The sequence below is a fragment of the Copadichromis virginalis genome, linkage group LG15 (genome assembly GCF_057382275.1).
Source record: "Copadichromis virginalis isolate Kocher_CV1m ecotype Utaka linkage group LG15, C_Virginalis_male_GT1.1, whole genome shotgun sequence".
Classification (NCBI taxonomy): domain Eukaryota; kingdom Metazoa; phylum Chordata; class Actinopteri; order Cichliformes; family Cichlidae; genus Copadichromis; species Copadichromis virginalis.
Window position 1 is genome coordinate 19621586 of NC_140632.1, and position 20963 is coordinate 19642548.

General features: G+C 38.1%; 1 protein-coding gene across 4 annotated transcripts in view; it reads left to right on the forward strand.

The window, feature by feature from the left end:
- The window catches only part of tbc1d32 (TBC1 domain family, member 32), a 108848-nt gene that overhangs the window by 52326 nt on the left and 35559 nt on the right, over positions 1–20963 (forward strand). For 3 of the 4 annotated variants that reach the window (XM_085432368.1, XM_085432370.1, XM_085432371.1), the window contains exons 28-29: positions 7691–7774; positions 18383–18452. In XM_085432368.1, coding sequence (XP_085288494.1) covers positions 7691–7774; positions 18383–18452 — 154 coding nt within the window. The remainder of the gene's footprint in view (positions 1–7690; positions 7775–18382; positions 18453–20963) is intronic. The other variant, XM_085432372.1, reaches the window with a different exon arrangement.

A 20963-nucleotide genomic window follows, 5' to 3' on the forward strand; every position in this document is an offset into this window, starting at 1 on the left:
AATGTGGAGAATGATGACAGATCTCAGTATAATTTCTGTGTAAATTTGGCTGCCACATCAGATTTGCAATTTAAAGAATCTTTTTAAAACAAATGACTGTTGTTGTTTCTTAGTTTCTCCTTAAGGAATATTATTTGACCAAAAAGATGAAAAATGCAGGGTTTAAATTAAAGGAGTCAAACAGTAAGACAAAGGCATATATTAACACTGTGCACCCCATGGAGGATTTCTCTTTTTGTTTGAGAGCACCAGAGTACACAAGGAAGAAAAGAGTGTGAAATGCTGGTGGAGTGGATGGTTTGATTGTGAGTGTTTTGTGGATCAGGGATGAGGGGACACATTTAAATTGTAGATGGGAATACCAATGAGCTTACTGGCTGAAAAAGTTAACTTTAAGTTTGTTCTCAGTGGTTCAACTGTAAGGATGTAAAAAATAGACAAAAGCAGAAAAAAACTGCTCAGCAATGCTTCGGTACCGAAGAAGAAGGTTGGAGAAGCAGGTAACTGTGTGTCTCTGTTAGCAGACAATGCTTCTAAGTGTCACTGGTATGTCTACGATTTCAGTATTTGAGATGTTAAGATGGAGAAAGTAAGACACAGAATACTAGGGGAGAAAGACTTTCTCCCCTTTCTCTGCTGTTACTGACGAGTGCAAGAATGCGCGTGTTTTCCCCGTGTTTTAAGCCAAGAGTAGTTGTAATTTATCGTTTGTAGTGAGAAATGGAGTACATAGCCCTGTGGGAGTGAGAATAATGGTGGGTGACAGTGAATTGTCAACTTTAATTGCTTGTGCTCTGCTGGAGAGGAAGTTATGGACCCAGCGGTGCTGCAGTTAGTTGATTACTTAATGGCATGGATTGATGGTAGGAGTAAAGTTTATGTATGCATCTTGAAAGGTGAGCACTTACATCTTCTAATCACATTCAAATAAGCTCTATTGGCTTTCACATAAGCCATGTTGTCACAAATATTTATGTTTCGTTAATGCCAAGGATAGTTTGGGCAAGAACATTTTAAGCCTCCTGAAAGGCTTCATAGATAAATCGAATTCAACTAAGACTAAAGAAGTGACTAGATTTGGTGTTTGCTGTTTTATAGTAACATATTTGCTTGACTGACAGAGTGATTAAGTGACTGTAAATAACACAAGTAATTAGTAACACCACCAAGAGACCACCATCCTGATCTAAGGAATTATTTAAATAAAATAAAAGTGTTATCCTCTTTCCACTGTTCTGCATCTGTGTGATGCAGTTATTCTGAATTCAGTAGCTATATAAATGGGAGAGCTAAAACTAATTTCACTGGTCACTGGGACATGACTAAAGCTCCATGTATAGAATCAAGAGTCAAATCTAATAACAAAAATACTTCAAAGGTTTGGTGACTTTGCCCAAAATAAGGTTTAAAGGGACTTTTTCCCTGTAGATTGTGCTTGTACATGTTTATAGCTTCATTATCAGAGTATTTTTGGAGCAGGGACAGGACAGCATCTTTAGTGTTTAAGAATTCTTCTATAGTCGTTTTTTTTTAAGGATTCTTTGACTCTATATAATAAAAAACACCTTTATTTAACTATCTCCCTCGGATTGATATTAGAGGTCTTGTCACACGATGTCTTTAGAAGGAAAAGAGTTAAATGTACATCCACTAGCAAGGAGCTCAACCCCCAATGCAAATGAAAAATGTTGATTGATAATGAAGCACTGAGCTAAGCCAGAGGTGGCAGTTTGGAGAAACTGCTGTAAGGATTGGCGGTGAGCTTCGCATATCCCTTGATATCGTAGCGAGAGGATGAAAAATTAAGAAACAAAGGAAAGGGATGATGGTAAATCGAAGCAAAAGCAAACAAGTATGAACAAACAGTTTAACTGTGTTAATTTACTTTAAAATCATTTTTATCCTTTGTTTTTTCTTACTGGTGTGTAAGACTTTTTTACAGGACTCTTCAGCAATCTGACACTGTTAATCAGATTTCACTTGATTAGCTGATCATCAACAAGTCTAAACACCTCACTAAAAGCAGAAATTTGGGCAGTTTACTGGTCTGAAGCATTTAGTTAGCATGTTTATGTTCCAGCAAATTCACCCCAAGGTCAGACCCACTCTAGAAATGTGGTCTGAACAATGCTCAGAAAATCTCCAAAAGTTGATTCTGTTCATCTGGACGTAGCGTTTTCAGTGGGAGAAACGTTTCGTCACTCATCCAAGTGACTTCTTCAGTCTCAGCTGACTGCAGGTTTCCCCAACCTTATAAACAGTACATTTGCATAATGACTGAAACCAGCCCACTGAACGAACAAAGGCCTGGGAGGTCAGTTCCTTCATTATAATTATGCAAATTCTCATGACCATTGATCAACAACCATTGATCAATGGCCATGAGTACCATTCACAGAGAGTTGGGGAATGGCTGCAATCACAGCATTGTAAGATGGTGAAAGATGTACCTTTAGGCCCCCTCCTCGATTCAGAGATGGTCTTTCCCTTTTCACGTAAATGGCCTCCTTGACTCCGCGTTCAAACCAGTGTTCCTCCCTGTCCAGGATGTATACATCCTCATCATTGAAAGAGTGTCCACTGGCCTGTAGGTGTAAATAGACCGCAGAGTCCTGGCGAGACGAGGTAGCTCTTCTGTGTTGTGCCGTCCGCTCCGCCAGAGGTTGTTTGGTTTCCCCGATGTATAAATCCTGGCAATCCTCCTGGCACTTAACAGCGTGCACTATGTTACTCTGTTTGTGTCGGGGGACCCAATCCTTGGGGTGGACCAATTTTTGGCGCAGTGTGTTTTGGGGTTTAAAAGCCACAGAGACCTGGTGTTTAGAAAAAATGCGTCTCAACTGTTCCGATACTCCTGACCAGAGATGGGGAGTAACGCGTTACTGTAATCTGATTACTTTTTTCAAGTAACGAGTAAAGTAAGGGATTACTATTGCAAAATTGGTAATTAGATTACCGTTACTTTCCCGTAGGAATTCTGCGTTACTGCGTTACTAAAACCGTGATTTTTTTGCGAGAATGTCTCATGACAGTGACAGTGATCATATATCGAGTGCGGAGAGAGTATGAGCATGCAGCGTTTAAAGCGTGGAAGTACTGACCTTACTTTGAGTTTGATTCCATAAAAAGTGACAAAAACATTAGCGTCTGTTGTGCGTGGGAAGAAAACTTTTTACAGCGAAAAAAACCCCTAAACTTCCAAGCAAGCACTGAGTGCGCCATGACGTAATGGGAAATTCTGAGTCTTTGACTTTATTTATTTTCTGCTGTGTTTTACTTGCATCTATTTGAAAGAGTGAGTGTAAACACAAAAAATATTTTATTTCATGTGCTGGAATGTGTAGAAAATAGGTTTAAATGTTAAACTAATTTATTCAAGTCAGAGAATGTTGCATATAATTAAATTTTTGCTTGATGCATAAAGTTAAAAGATTAAAACTGATAAAGCAAGTTAAGTTAAAAAAAAGAGACTTTTCCATTTGATTACATTTTGTATGATGGATTATGTAGAAAAAGTAGAATTGGGCTGAAAGATCTATCGCTTTATCACCTCTTCAGGTTGTAAATCGTGTTTTTAAAAAGTAACTAAGTAACTAATTACTTTTGAAAATAAGTAATCAGTAAAGTAACGGGATTACTTTTTTGGGGAAGTAATCAGTAATTAGTTACTGATTACTTTTTTCAAGTAACTTGACCAACACTGCTCCTGACACGTACGAGATCACTACAGGGATCACTACAAAATGCTCAGAAAAAAGAAAAAAGAGTGAGAGGGACATCTAAGAACCTACAGGCCTCATTTACTGTACAGGGCAGGGATAGCTCAGTAGGTAGAGTGGTGGCCCCATGATCGGAAGGTCGGGGGTTCGATTCCCCTGAACAGCCACCCTGAGGTACCCCTGAGCAAGGTACCGTCCCTACACACTGCTCCCCGGGCGCCCAGTGGCTGCCCACTGCTTCACTGAGTGAATGGGTTAAATGCAGAGAGGGATTTTCCCCACGGGGACCAATAAAGTACACTTTCTTCTTCTTTCTTCTTCTGTAGCAGGATCATGAATATTAAAGTTCGTGACAGTACAACTGGAAAAAGAACAAGTATGGCTTATTTAGAACGGTTGCCTCTTCCCTCTAAAAAGACCTTGACAGTACGACTTAGTGTTGCGAGTTATATTTGAGCAAACCACAAGGCTTCTGTAACAATGTCCTTTGGACAGTTACCACCAGAGTAGAGATATCAGCACAAACTTATCATACCACCTGGTGGTGGAGGGGCAATGATTTAGGCTTATTTTGCTGCCACACGACTTGGGAAACTTGCAGTCATTGAATCGACCATAAACTCAGTGTATCAGAGTATTCTGGAGTCAAATCTTAGGCGCTTTCTTCAACAGCTGAAACTGAGTCATGCAATTGGATAATCATCCCAAGCACAGCAGCAAATCTACAACAGAGTGGCCAAAAAAGAAAAGAAGCAAGGTGTTGCACAGGCCAAGTCAAAGTCCAGATCTTAACCTTATGGAAATGCTGTGGATTGATCTCTGCACATTAAAGAATGCCTGTAAACCTCAATGAAGTGGAGCAAAGCTGTAAGAAACACTGGCTCAAAGTTCCTGCACAATAATGTCCATGTGACTGATAAAGTCACACAGAAAACAATTATTTCATGTTATTGCTGCTAAAGGTGTTTTTACAAGCTGGTGAATCATGGGGTGGACTTAGTTTTTCACAGGACTGCAGTCCTATGAAAATATGACTACATAAACATTGATGATCCAGATTCAGGAGGGAGACCACCTCTGTGTGTTGGATGCACAAGGTCAAATAAATAATCTTTCTTATTGACTTGATGGGTGTAATATATGCTAAATATATTAATAGTGAAAAGAACAAAAAATCCAGATGACACAATTTGAAGGTTTTCAGGTTGTTTTTTTTTTTTTAAATTTAGCCTCCTTTTCTCCTGATTGCTTTTATTGAAATTCAGGTGCACTTCACACTTTTCCTCACCAAGATTACATAAACCTGATGTCCATGAACCTTTTAAGACTCATCATCAATGTCGTTGACAGCCACTGTGAAATTGCACCTACGCCTACTTTTCCTATGTAGGAGCAAATAGCTGTGATTCAACGAAGACAAAAATATATTCAAATGAAGGAGGGCTGACAATCTTGTCATTAATGCATGTACTGCACAGTGATTGCCTCCTTTCATCAGTACACTGTTGAAGCCTGTAAAAGCAACTACTCCACAGCTCATTTGAGGCTTTTCACTGGAAGACCACGATCAAGATTTATTATCATTTAGGCTTGTCTTTGCTGTCGAAGTGCTATTTCATGTGTCACATCATTAACCACGTACAACCTGGTATTTCACTTCTCGAGAAACATTCAGTGAAGGAAATGTTTTATCTTTTATGAACTGACTACTAAAGGAAACTGATTTCCTGGGAAGTTTATTCAACAATTACTTGCGTCTATTTCTGAATATGAAGACACTGTGATTATCACTTGTCTTTGACAAGCTTCTATTCAGCTGGATGATGATATTGATTATGCTATCTCTTGGTTGAAACACTTACAATTAGAACTGTTTCACGTTCAATACCTTACTATCTTGTCAGCTTATCAATTCCCTAATTGGTTTTCCTCAGCAGTATATCAATGAAATGCATTCACTCGTGCTCAGAGTTACTGAGCTGTGGAGTGAATAGGTTTGATCAGCCCTTTTAGTCTTCTCTGAATTGGCAGCTTGTGAAATGATTGGAAGGCTGTGCCACTGTGTTTACAAAACACCTTACACTTAGTTCACATATTTAGTAGTATAACAAAAACATGCTTCAAAAAAGGTAAAAAAAAAAGTATTTTATACCAGGACACAAACAGGAAAAGAATGGACAGTAGGTGGAAAAATGTTAATCAAAGGTAGCTAGTGTGAAATATGAGCCATCCAATCAAACAAACTTCACACAGCAGCAGACAACAGCCCAAGGGACTAGAATCCATCCAGGAATTTCAAGGAAGCTATAATACCTACTTTCCCAAATCCATTGAATCCAGAAACAAAAATAGTGGCAGCTGCTAGTGCTACCCCTCAGCTGCTATTAGATACATGTATACATGTCGACTTGTTTTCAAGTCATCTTATTCACAGAATTTTTTTAGAACACTTGACCTCTGACCTTGAGGTTTTGAGATTTCAACTCCTCCTTTTAAGTAATTGAACCTATGGTATCAATATGGAAAATCCTACATCGCCTCATTGTCGAGTTATCACATTCATTAGATTTTCAGAAAACTTGAACTCTGACCTTGTGGTCAAAGAGACTGGAGTTTGAACTCTTCCAAGACTTTAAGTAGATGTACCCATGGTATGAATGTAAAAATTCTAGGTGACTGTGTTCTCAAGTTATCACATTCACAAGATTTTCAGAAAACTTGACCTCTGACCTTGACCTTGAGGTTGAGATCACTGAGATTTGAATTTTATCATTATTGTTAACATAAAAAGTTTGTGAACGTTCTCATATTCATAAACTTGCTTGTCCACACCGCCCACCTGCCCAACTGCCTTTTATGGCTGAGGTGTAAAAACTCTATTTGATTCGAATTTGGTCAACATCCTCTACAAGGTTATGGTCCTGTGCACCTCTGGATGACTTCCAATGCTTTAGCCCAATCTTTGACTGCTTGCATTTCTGCACATGCACGTTCACCTCGGATGGCAAACCTACGCAGAGCATCAGCTTTCAAACTGACTTGACTTCATGGCAAGGGTCATGACTGGTGGTGAGTTTTGGATCGAACAGGAGTTTACAATGTCAAAGTTGGCACATCAGATCAGCAATGTGGTGCATACTAATCTTTGACTTTCACAAGGTTGTGCACCATGCATTTGTCCCTCTGGGTCAGCCTGTAAATGCAGACTTCTACTGTAACATCCTGAGGCATCTGAGGCTGAGCATTTGGCAGAAAACGCCTGAACTGTGATGTGTGCTGTGGTGTGCCAGCACAAAGCGCATTGAAAAGACAGGAGTTCTTTGGCCACAAAACAGACTAAAACAAACCAGTCTATTCATTTGGCCTACTATGAGTTAAAACAATAGGTTAAACTCTTTGGCCTGTAGAAGGTTGGTTTTGTATCGTCTTTATTTGCTGTTTCTTCCTACCTCACCACGCTCTTCCTCTCTTATTTCCACAATTAGATCTTCAGTGACTGTGGGTGGTTCTTTGCGCAGACGTGTTAAGTGACACTAAAAGCCATGCTGACACAGTTTACTGAGTGACAGTCGGGGCCAGTGAATCCACAGTTGATACAAGATGTACATTTTTTGTGTTGTATTACAGTGCATGTAATTTTTTTCGCTGAGCTATAATTTACTTTGTCAGAGACATCCTTATCCTAGAAGTGAAGCAGGTTTGTTTTTAAACTTCTATTATATATTATCTTTTATTAGTATTTATAATGCTAATGACTTTATGCCAGCTGAGCACACTGTACGTCTTACATGGAAAGTATCTGTCCAATCCACTTACAGCTGCTTAATAGCGTAGAAAACAGGATGGAACCAACAATCTAAAAATAGTTGAAAGCTGACATTTGACTGTTTAAATTGGATTTCCTTTGAACGCAATAGTTAATGCAGACCTGCTATCTTATGATTTTTTATGTGCCTGATCTTTCTCCTCAGTGCTGGCTGACCTTCTGGAGAAAGTTGTAGCCCATCTATCCAATTCTGCTTCAGAGTGCTTCTTCTCTCCAGCTCCGTACAAAGGTCAGTAAGAAGAGCAATACCCCCCAACCCTCCATTCTTACAGTTTAGTCAAGGAAAATAACTAAAGGGCACTTTGTGGATCAGTGAAGACAGACATACCGAACCTCTGTGCTCTGCTCTGTTTACTTTATTTCTGGGTTATGAAAATTATGTAAAGGTAAATGTTGGTTACACTCCAAAGCATATACAGTACACACTGTGTATAAATGTTTTAACACCTAATTAACACCTTTAGTGCAGTGTATTTCATGTAAGTTTGAACTTGACACTTTGTTTTCTGTTGTGGGTTGTTATTGCCTTCTACTCCAGTCGCTTCTGAAAGGGCCTGTTGGCTCAGTCAGCTGAACTGAAGCCTGCTTGTGCTTCAATGTGGAGATCTGGTTTGTTAATAGTCTTGGTGAACTGAACCCTGGCGATTAAACTAGCCCTGAGGATAGGAACCAAAGCTGGTGATAACAACTGTGTATAGACGGTATAAAAGCACCATCTTGGTCTTTTGTGACCAGACATGGCAAAAAAGACGTCCCTTTTTTGTCATGACTGGTTACAAAAGACCAAGATCTGATTGTTCAACTAAAGAAAACACACACGCATTGGCTATTAAGTTTTAAATGATGATGAGATTGTATGTCTACTCTGGGAGTCATAAACATCATTAGACCAGTGCACATATTGTCTCTAAAACACTTGGGTGGAGAGATGAGGAAACCTATCAGTGCTCTGTCTTGGTTGTTGAGTTAACTAATGTGGAAATAAAATTTATCCAGCAGTAAACCTGAGTTTGCGGTGAGGGAAGCATCTTGTACAGTACAGCACTTTCCAGCAGGAACTTCGATAGAATGTAAAATAAGACATTTTGTGTATTTTAAAAAGACATTCAGTGTGTTTTTGTTGTTGCCGCACTAATCAACCACTTACTACTAACTGCAATGGTAGTTTATTGGATTGGAAAGTGTGGCGATGCTCGCCACCTGGTCACCCTTCTTGCTTGTTGGTGTGGGCAGGTCTCATTTGTAGGTGCTGGAGAGCTGCTGTGGCTCATTTCCATCAGTGGCACTGGCAATACCTGGGCTCATCAGTGCACTATAAAGGCCCTCAGAACCCAACTGTGTAGTGGCTCTCCTCCCTGAGAAACATTCTGGATTATAGTTTGGGTTTTTGCACTAAACAGCATTGTGTACACAGTCTCTTCAAGCATGCACTCACTTAAGCCACAGCCATTGACTGTACACATGGTTAGTTTAGGTTTTTCTCTTGTTTCTTTAATTTAAAATAAATAGTCTTTTTAATTGGCATTTGTGTGTGCATCTCCTGTTTTGTCATGGTTGTATGTCCCGGTTCGTGACAGGCTGCATGAGCTCATCTGGTGGGAGTGTAGTACTGTAGTATATCAGGCATAAAAACGTGGTTTTCATGATAGGAGGAGTGTAGAGTAAGTGTAAATAAAACAGTTTAGAGATGGAATAGACTAAATATTATATTTTAAGAAACTCCAAATTTTCCACTTGTCACAGGGTCTGAGTTGGAAGATTTTGGTAAAGCTTTGTCCCTGAGGTAGTTGAAAAACCCCAGTTGGCTAAAGCGTTGGGGTTTTTTGTTAACAGACATGCTTATGCCTATTTAGTTGGTGTTATTTTTTCATCTAAATTTGTTAGTGCAATTAGCACTTTCAGTACTAATCCATAGCAATGTGTTGTATTTTTCACATTGTCTGTGTGTAAAACACACATGTAAGCATGGATTACACAAAGGATCCTGCACCCCAAGCTGGAAGGCAGGATAAAAATAGAGATCCCTGGAAACAATTCTTTCTGCCCTTAAGAGCAGCTTTTTCCACCACATGCTAAAATGTGTTATGTGTCTCAGATCGAATGAGTGAATGATCTTAGCAGGTTGGAGTATTTAGTAGCCAGTAGGCTAAACAAGCTGACTGATAGCAGTCAAAAAGGCATAATGCTAATAACTAAATGCCGCAACATCTTTCTACCTAGAAAGTCCCTAAAGGTAATGTGCAATAAGTGTCCAATTAGCATATTTATTTGTTCCAGTTTACATGTTTTTTATAAAATCAAGTTAAGTCAAATCATAGGTCATTCATGACCTTCACCTCAAAGACGCATTGCAAAGTTGTACTAAGTTTAACATCATATTTACCATACTAATTGGTGGAAGGATATCAGTTTGAATTTCATCAGTGACTGTATGGCTCTGCTGAAATAATGCAATCATCTGGCACTTAGTAAACATTGGTATAATTATAATAGTGTGTCATTTGTTCAAGCACTCGAAACAAGTGCAGAGAAAGACTCAGAAAGACTCCAAGACTCAGCAATTTAAAATTAAACAGAGGTCCAGTTCTATAGAAATTAGGGTGTGGGGAAAAAGCATGAATGGCTCACACACTCAATATAAATTAAAAACAAGCAGCTGTTCATTACGGAAGCAGATTTACCACATTTCTGATTTGCATTGTTCAGCATTGTTGTTTATGTGTTTTGTTTTTTTTAAACTCACTCGGCCATTGTTTTGCACGGGTTAGAGGTTTTAATTAAGATGCAATTAGTTCAGACAGGCCACTAAGTCAGTGATTCCCAGCAGATCAGCTGATGGTTTTGCTGATACCCTTTGTTGAATATTCGGCCAAGTCTCATATAGGGTGCACTATTTAAGCTGCTTAATCAACCCACAGTTGTTGTGCATCTACAAGCCAGTCTGAAGTGCACCTCCATGTCTGCTCCTCCTTTTTATTCTCTGCATGACTCTGTCATTGCTACTGTCTGTGCTGGCTCTCGCTGCTGCTCCCCTGCCGTATTCCTTGCCTGTACATGAATAGAAGGGTGGGGAGGTACAATATCAATTGTTGTGGAGACATTTTGGCCGATTCTTCTTTACGACATTGCTTTAGGTTGATTGAGGTTAACAGCTACATGTTTTTATGCAGAACTAACAAAGCATTTCAGTGGGTTTGGGGTCTGGACGTTGACTGGTCTATTGCATAACCTTAATTCTTTTCTTTTTCAGTCATTGTAGATTTACTGTTGCTGTGCTTGGATCATTGTTGCTGTTGCACAACAAAATTTCAGACATCTGATGGATAAATGGGCTTTTCCACCACCATGCTTGAGAGCATGTCTTTTTTTGACCTTTGAATTTTTTTTTTAACATTTAACATGCTAACTGAGGCCTTTAGAGTCTCTTGGATTTTGTTTTTGGCATCCACTCCCAAGAAAATCATAGCACTGTGTTAACACAGCTGAACGCTCTAGACCAACAAACTGCCAAAACGTTTGCTTTACAGAGGTGTTCACACTTAATCAGGTGCATTTGATTAGCAGCAACTGGCTGCTGCTTGCACTCCTAATTCCAATGAAAGCAGTAACAATGAACAGGAGTTCATCGAGTTCTTTGAAAACTTTCTTTTTCTGTAGGTTGAACTTAGTGGTTTAAAAAAAAGAAAGTGAATCGCAGTCTCTTGTCCTGGAAATCATCTTGGACATTTCATGGACAATATAGTCTGGCAAATGCTTTGTGGTATCAAAATGCTATTTGTTGTGAATGCAGGTGTGTGTGCTCCTTGTTGTTCCTTTCTGATGCCACATGAACTACAGAATAGGGGAGTGCAGGTGGGGAGAGCTGTGTCTGTAAAGATCAAATGGTAAAACTTTTTTCTTCAATAATCTGCTCAGTCAAACGAGGCTTGTATTTCTCTGTGGGAGACTTCTGTCCATAGGTCTCGCAATAATAACACAAACACACAGGCCTGCCACCCATTATTGTGTTACTCAAACACATTTGACTTTCTTCTGCAGCCAAATTGATTTTTATGCGTATGCTTTGTTTATGGCAATAGCCAGTTTCCCATATGATGACAGCATGCACTATAACCTCTGTAATACATTTATTATATTATGTGCAGGCAACTGTTAATACGCATTGTAATTTTTTTTTATTGCTAAAGCTGAAAAATATTATCAGAGGCAGGTCAGAATATTATGGATGCTTTATTTTTGGCAGGTTTAACAAAAGCGTACAGTTTGGCTTTCCATACTGAATGCATACTCCATTAATCATAGTTGTATTTTAACCACAGTCATTGTTTAACAGTAAATTTAATTTCCCTCTGCTTAGCTAAATGTGGCTCAATTATATCCAGCAAGGGCACTTAAAAGAAGTGGGTGTGAAATACTGAAATAACATTAACAGTGCATTAGCTATTAATCTGCACTCCAGAAAATTTCGGACAAGTGCTGATTATTTTTACAGTAAAGAGATTTTCTGAATCGTTGTTTGAAATTTTCTGTGGCCCAGAACACCTGTAAAAACACAAGATTTCATTGTAGAACAACATTTTGAACTTTGTAATATTCTGATGTCTGACACTGACATGTTTATTATGGTTTCGTTTTTTATTTGTTTTTCTAAGGACATAATATCAATAATCTTTCTTTCATACACATTTTCTAGAAGTAATTTTCCCACCTCTTTGTCAATACACAAACAATGCACAATTTGTCTGTTCATAATTACCAGAAGATATGACGACATAAGAGCTTTTTGGAGCATTTGGATACACCCACAACCCAGGTGTTGCCAAAAGTATCCTTTGAATTTTAGTCTTGAATGGCTAAATCTAAATTACTGGGAGGTGATCAGATATAAAGCACACTGCTGCTAAAATGTGAATGAAAACCATTTCACTGTGGTCTTCTCTAATGATTACTCAACATATAAAACCAAGATCATGTTGCTTATTTCAAGTGCTTTTCAAGGGACATAAAAAAAAAGATATAAGGACACACAGGTGGTATAAAACAATGCAGGATTTAAAATAGAAGATAAACAGAAGATATATAAAATAAAATTGATTATATGGAAGAATATAAAGGTACAAGACACTGCACTATTTGAGTAAATAGCTTCATATTTTACCCGGTGACAGTAAGGTTTTAAGCTGCAGTTTAGAAGAAATGACTTGGTAGAAGCTTGAGGTTTTCCAGGAGTGAGAATCATGTGAAAAAGAAAGTTTTCATAGGACTCTATGCTCTATACCAGTAGTTCTCAAACTTCTCACAATGAGTACCACCTCATAAAACATGTGGCTCTTGAAGTACCACCCTTATGACCGACATTAAGTTACAGTAGTATAGGCTTATTTAACACCATATACAGTTTACACTAGACAATTTTATTTCTTATATGAATGTTATTTATTGTAACTGTCATAAACAGGATGTGACAAGTGACAATAATAACAACTGTACTGCATTAAAACATTCACAGCAGGTGGGATATCCAGTCTTTAAGTAATGACGTATGAACCCTGTTTCCGGGCCCAAACTAATAGTTTATTAAGGTTGTTGTGTTTTTCCCATATGGAAAAGAAATAGTAAAAACTTATATGTGATTACTCATGAAAGTGGCCACTTTCATGAGTAATCACATATAAGTTTTTACTATTTCATATAAGGCTTACATGATTTACTCATGTAAGTGGCCACTTTCTCATTACTTTCATATATTCTTTTAGTAAGTATCCAAAACATACAAATTTCATTATATAATTTTTCAAGGGATCTTATATCTGTTTTCACACTTATATGCTTTTCATACAAGTTTCACACAAGACAGATACAAACTTTATAAGATTTATATAGATCTTTTCCATATGGGTTAACATGTTTTAATGCTTTGTATCTTGTTCTGTTTAATCTGTACAAGCTCCTAAAAAAGGCAGTGATCACTGTCGGCCTCTCTCGGTTTTTATTACCACTGTTAAAGCTCAGTTTTTAAAACCTTACGATGTAGCTACAGCCCAGCCCATGCAGCAGTAAATTAATGACTAACCTCGTATTGTGGATGGATTATCTCAGTTGTTCTCCTGACTGAAGTTTGGTCCGTCTGCAGGATCCTGCCATGCATTTGTCTCTAACCATTGAGTGGAAAAAAGTTGGCGTTCATCTTCCAGCTTCAGCGTGTTTATATTATGCTAACTATAGCTGTGTAGCTAGCCAATGCATAGCACATCATTATATACGAGCTAGCCCAACTTCAGTAACCCTGTAAACGTCACTACTGTTTAGTTTTCTGTCTTCAAGTGATAGCAGAGCTAAAGTTTACATTTTTCCCGCGTACCAGTAGAGGGAGCCCACGTACCACCAGTGGTACGCGTACCACAGTTTGAGAATGACTGCTCTATACTCTATGAAGTAAAACCCATGATTCCCTATGATTTAGTAGCTTGTATGATCTTTGAAATACTTATTTTCTGTATGACTTCATCAGTCTCTCACATGGTTATGGAGAATTTTTAACTCATTCTTCTTTACAATGTTGCTTCTGTTCATTGAGGTTTGCAAGCATTCATTCATGCACAGTTCTCTTAAGGTCATACATGCACTTGCTTTTTGCACAGGGTATGAATGTTTCCAAGCACGTTAACAAACACGTGCCATTTTTTTCCTAAACTGTCCTGCCATGTTCTTTTTAGAGAACAAGTCGGAGCTTTTTTTCTCAGAGCATAGTTTGGCCTTGGGTGAAAATTCTGGGACATCCACTTTTGGCATTGCATCACCTGAATGATCAGCAACCTGTTAAAACTTTGCTTTTACAGAGGTGCTCACACTTGCTGATGATCAGTGAATCAATTACATTTAATCAGCAGCACCTGGCTGCCGCTTACCCTCTAAATTCCTGTTGAAGCAGTAAGGGTGTATGTACCTAATTAAAATAATTTAGAGTGTGGTTAAACCTACAGTATAGATTTGGACGGTTTGACTTGTACAGTTTGGAATTTAACTGTAATTGCCATAAGAATGAACATTCTTCATGCGCGTGGTGTGTCATGCAATAAAAAGTTTTGAAACCGTGTTCAAATTTGACAGACTTTATAAGTAACATCATCCCGAATATGTCTGAGCTTCTAAAGAAAAGCTGTCAAGATAATTCATGAGAGTAAAAGCATTCACTTGGATCTATGAATTAGTAGACAGTCATTTGTGGCAGGGAGACAGCTAATAAAAGGCAGCATCTGTCTGTAGTGCTGTGTCTGTCAGCAAAAAGGCCTCACTTCTCTGGGGACTGATGAAGAACCTTAATTCTGGGTTTTTGTTTTGATGATTTATTTATCTAAATTCACAAACACACATCAGAGTTGTTTGCACTTCCGCTTTCTTTCTTTCATAATGCCTCACATTTTTGTAATACTTCATTTTTAGGATCAGTCACAATCTTATTTGCATAATTTCTTTAACACAGAGCTGTTGTGGAAAATAGTCCACCCACATTTTACATGTCAGATTGTTGATGCTAATATTTTTAAGTCCTTTTCTTTTGGAGAGATTGCAGGCTTGAACTTTGTGATGTTTTTGACACACTTTGACCTGGAATTCACATCTGTCAGAGTTACATTATAAGAGAGAGGCATAGATTTCTGTTCAGGATTTTTATATAAAAATACATACTATGGGTGAATTCAGTAACGGCAACAGCTTCCAGGGTAAAAATAATCTTAAATCTGTATTTTTGGGCAAATATTTTCTCACTGGTGATACTGTAGATACAGTTTTTGTGTACCTATGACAAATTAAATTTCAGTTAATTTATGTAATGCTTCAAATTAATTGGACAGATAAGAGCCTGAAGATATTTTAAGATGGCTTCTGCATTGTAAGGCTTGGTTCTGTATAAACATTGACTAAATACAGCTTCTGCTTCAGTTACAACAGCCCATAAAGGAGACCAGATAGCAGTCAGGACTCTTGTTGAATTCTGCAATCTGCCGGTTACATTTGTGTGTAATTGTCTGCATGTGACATGGAAAAATGCCCAGTGGTGTTTAGCATTGACTAGTCAAAGCCACTCTGCCCAGCTTGACGCTCCCATTGTATGGAGAGAGCAGGCTCATTTGCCAAGTGTTAACTGCTTTCAGTTCACCGTTCAGAGTTGTATCTCATCACCTGCCATGGCCCTGACTCCTGAAGGCAGCTGTCCAGCAATCTCATTTATCTCAGCTTCCTGTTGAAATTGGGTTACTGCATCCCACGAGGAGCATCTTTTTATGTTCCAGAGATCTATGCTTGCTCAGATAAAATAATAATTTAAAAGGATTTTTTAATCCACATCCTCAAACTTTTTTAAGTCTCTGCTTTTAAGTATTGCATGAAAAACATCAAAATTGCATTCCCTTTCCCCCATTCTGAGATGCTGCAAGTTACTGTAAATGGAGGTTAGTTAGAAGAAATTGTTTTTATTATTGTTATTAATCACATGATGCATTTCCCTCTTCTGGCAGTGTTTTAGGTAGATGTCACGGCAGAAACATCCCAGCAAGTGCAGCAGGGTTTGAATGACCTGCTGCAGCACTTGTTGCGTGTAAGGTTCATATTAGAGTTATAAGGTGCTTAAAGGTGCTCTTTGTAGGCGGTCTGACATTTGCTGGCTGTCACAACCAATGTGCTGCTGCCATCCCCAGACTTGATGAGTGTTTGAGTGGTTGTCAGACAGTTAGTCATAGGAGATGTAGGCTCCCTGTACTTAGTTTCTAGCACTAAAATATAGGAGGTGCTTTTGAAACATGAGGTTCTTAAAGTCTTTTTCACGTGTGAACTTAGAGTTTCAGAAAATCAGGTTGTGAAATTTTCCATTTCTGTGTCCTCACATCTATCATGGCAAATAGCCTGCTTCAGACAGGTTCACACAAGTGCAAATACTGGTTTAGGTGAGCCTACTGCCTGGATGGAGTGGGCAGGAAGCAGCGCGCTTGCTGAATGTACACCGTTAGCTGTGTTGTTCTCACACTGGTGCAATCCGAAATCTCGCGGACATGTCAGGTTAAACGTTTGATACCGTTGTGTCTGACTTTTGCATTCTCTGTCTAATGATGTCTAGAAAAGTTAGAAAAGCAGAAAACTTAGATATTTGGAAATTTCTGAGCATGTTAGCGTGAGTTCAGTGATTCATTTTTTATTTTCTATTTTTTATTATTTTTTAGTTCACGGTTAATCAAAATTTTCTTGCTTTTTTTAAATTGAGCTTTTTAATTCGGTCCTTTATTTTTACAGCTGAAGACATTCTTGGATATATTGTCGTAAATGATGTATGCTCATATCTCTAAATGGGTTTCATAACTACCTCTCACTCCGTTAAGTCCTGACACTTTCAGGCTTCTTTATTTTTAATATTACTTTTGTTTTAATTTCTCTGAAGCACAGGGGATTGCACAGAGTCTGGGAACTAAATCAACTCAGAGCTCCAGATTCATGATATTACTCTTCATAAGCTTCACAACTACACCTAAACGAAGTACAAATTGTCATAACTAATCTCAGAGATAAATCAGATGTGCCACCTTTCATAGTGTATCTTGTTAAATGATTGTGATTATAGTTATTAAAAACTGCAAAATACACTCTGGTGGCTTAATGCTGAGGAGAGAGAAATGGGCAGGGAGGGAATAAATACAACAAGAAGAGGATTCATCTCCATTAGACAGTAATTGCCATCAGCTAGAGGTTTTCACAGATTTTAATATATAGGGAGAGAAGAGTGAGAGAAATGACAGAACCAGCTATCCCGGCATAGATTCATGCCCTCTTCAAAAGCCATTTTTTCTCAATTAATCCAAGATTTGATGGCCTGTGATTTATCCACATTGGTCAGCTTTGATATTTGGATGGCAACAATGTTGAATTATAACTCTGATATGTAGATTACAGCTACTGTTATCATCATTTCCCGTGCATTTTTCTGCACCATTAGCCTGTAAATTGAATTGGAAGTTTTTCCTGCCACTGATGGTGTCTGGATAATACTCATCATATTAATTGTTCAAATGTTCTCATCATCCTCCCATAAACTGTCTGAAGCTGGGGATCCATTTGCACAGATGTAATAATATCGGTATTCCCCAAAGCCAGGAAGCAGTGGAAACATCTTCCAAAACAAAATGTTAGTCCTCCCACTGTTATTACTTCATTTATCGTTCTATCTGCGCAGTGACAACTGCAACTCCAAAGACGAATATATTTTTAATGATTTTGGAACAAATACTGGCACTAAGTAAGAGCCCATGAGAGCTGATTGCATGCGAGCTGTTTTTGTTTTCACGACTCTAAAACTGGCCCGTATTTTCAGTTGCTGTAGCCTCACCATGTGACTCACAGAGAAAGAAAAGGTCTTGAGATAAAGAGCATTCCCACTTCAGTTTTCACTTCTTTTTTTCAAAAACCCTGCCACAGCCCTAAACTCCTGAGTTATTGCTCTGCTGCTCTACACTTTCAAAATGCTGCTGTTAAATTACCCATGGCTGACTTTTACTGATATTACCCAAGTCACCTTGATGTCACAATAGCTCGCAAACATCACAATTAAAGCCAAACGACTGTTGTAAAACTGCCAGCTACAAAGTTACCCAGACACAACATTACATCTCTGGTGTCTTAAAAAGTAGCAATTCATGATATGCTGTCATGTTTTTCCATTTCCCATTGGAATAATATAAGCTGTTAGGAATGTATAGGTAGTTTTCCACCCAAACCTTCTTTTATATACCCTCTCATTGAAATGCATTGCTTCGTAACAACCACATCTTTTTTTCATCCTGTTTTATAGCAGAGGAGAAGACTGTGAAGAATGCCGTATTATCATCTGTGGAACAGCTGGGAATCAACACCTGTCTGAAGTATGTAAAGGGATTTTCTTTAGCTCATAAACCCTTATTTAATTAGGCTTCTTACAGCAGAAGGAGAGCCTGCTGCGTATAAACTATTTCAGTAAAGTCTTAGAATTACTCAACTGTGAGCTCCATGGAAGTAACTACCCCAAAGTATCTCTTAAAAAGAGTCTAAATCACTGCGATGGGACTAACGTGCATGTACCTTAATTTTGATTTTGTAGTGTCTACATTCACAATGAATGTGAGGAGAAAGTTACATTTCATATTGGATGGGGAAAGCATAGTTAAAGACTAGAAGCTGTGTCTCACTCAGTTTGAATCTTTTTGCAGTTACTTTTGCTTCAATTAGGCGCTGATGAATGTTGACATGGTCCTAATCAATTGTTTCAATAACCGCGTCTTCATCACTGGGCTCCACATGAAAACAAGCATCACCACTTTTAACGCAGTGGTGTGTTTTTCTGCTCAACACTGACATCTTTGACTTACAATGATAATAGCATGCTGATGTTCAGCAGGCATAAAGTTTACTGTGTTCAGCATCTCAGTTAAGCATGTAAGCATGCGGACGTTGGAGAAATAGCACTAAAGAGAAAGTAGAGCTGATGTTGAAGATGTAAGTTAGTTTGGTTTTAACAGAATAGCAAGGCTCAGTCATTAAAGTGGCCGTCGGAAAGTTAATTGCATAATCTTACCACCCTGAACCTCCTATGACCTGGCTTCAACAAATGTGGGCATCACATTTTGGGTTGTGCACAATACTAAACTCTATAAGGGCCTGATATCTGTTACGAGGACATTATACTGCCATTGTTCTATCGAAATGTAAAACAAATGTCCTCAGATGTGGATTTCCAGCCATTGTAGAGCAAAATCAGGTAAAAAGATAATTCTTTGTTTTTACATTCATCAGGTCCAATCAGTCCAAATAGCAAAGAGAAATTAAAAATTCATGCCATGAAAGAGTTCGGTTCATAGGAGGTTAAAAAAGAGCGATCCCACTCCCTCAAGTCTAAACATTTCCTACTGACAGTGCTTAAATTGAGTCTCCAATTGATTTGTGATATTTTTTTCAAGAAAACGATGTCTCACTTTATTTTTCTTTTTTCAGTTTAATATGGGTATAGAGATACGATGCAAAATATCCATGTTTTTCCTTTCTTGCTCTACAAACGCCTTCTAAAGATTTTCAGATCCACATCAGAATTGACTCCAAAAGTTAATCACTCCTAACATGAGCCAAACTGGTAAAAAATTTTCATGCCAAACCTTCAATTACTTTTTGAGTAATCCTGCTGACAAACAAACAAACAGGCAAACAGAACCAATCTACATATAAGCCGCTTGGCAGTGAAAGTAATGGCTTTATCTGCCTTTAGTTTTCTTCGCTATGGGACTCCATCACTATGCAGTTCTGTTTGCCACTGCAAAGTCAAAGGAAAATAAAGTCTTAGAAGAGTGAGAGTATATTTTCTGTTACTTTCAAATTAAGTATGAACTGTTTCCATCTTTCATTTTTCAAAACATCAAACCAATCCTTTGCTCTACACCTGCTAAGGAATTTGTCTGCTTTTATATCTCCATTATAGACCAAATGAATACACTCATACATGTTTTCTTTTGCTTACCCCAACTCAAACCTCTGTAGCTACTCGTTTGTGAATAAGCAATATGCAAGTTTATAGCTCATCTGGTCAAAGGACTGATGAGCTTATGTTGATAATTCACAATAGTTGTTACTCCTACTAGAGTAATAGTCAGATCTTCACCCAAACTGTGCTCAAGGTCAAGGTAACATTTATCGCTTTGTTAATACCCTGTGAATTGTGATGGATTAGGAGCTGGATGAGCTAGTACATCACTGAAGGTCTGGTTTCTCTGTTTAAAACACAACAACTGTTTCACTCTACCTTTTCATTGTATGTGTCACTTTCTTATCTCTCTGTACACAAAGGTGTTGCTTATTCTTAGCACCTACTCTAAAAAAAATGAACAGTAATCTGGTCTTGCTGTCCCAAACGTAATATCACTTGGAAAAACCAAGAGAAAGATAAAAAGGTGGCTTTTGCCGCTTTAACCTATAGCATATTTAAGCCATCTAAAAAATGTAAAAGCTCACTTTCATTTTTCAACAAGCTTGTGAACTCAAAGCCGTAACATTAGAATTCACCTCGGCGTCCACTCGCAACATGAATTAAAGCTGCAAATGTGCACAAAAGTCAAAAAGGGAGAAGACTGAAAGTTTTTTTTGTTTCTCAGTTCAGCAGCTGGAGACACTTTTGTTAGCAGACATTAGGAAAATTGTCAGAGCTGACTGATGTGAGATATATAAGTTGAGTCAGTTTTTATTTTTTACAGCACATTAATACACCCTTAGCTGACCGAAGTGCAGTACATGCTATACTATAATTAACACTCACTAAATCAACAATAAATTTGCACTAAAATACAGAACAAAAACATAAAACATCCTCAAATTAAACAAGAATGAAAACACAACCGTGCTTGCACAATAAA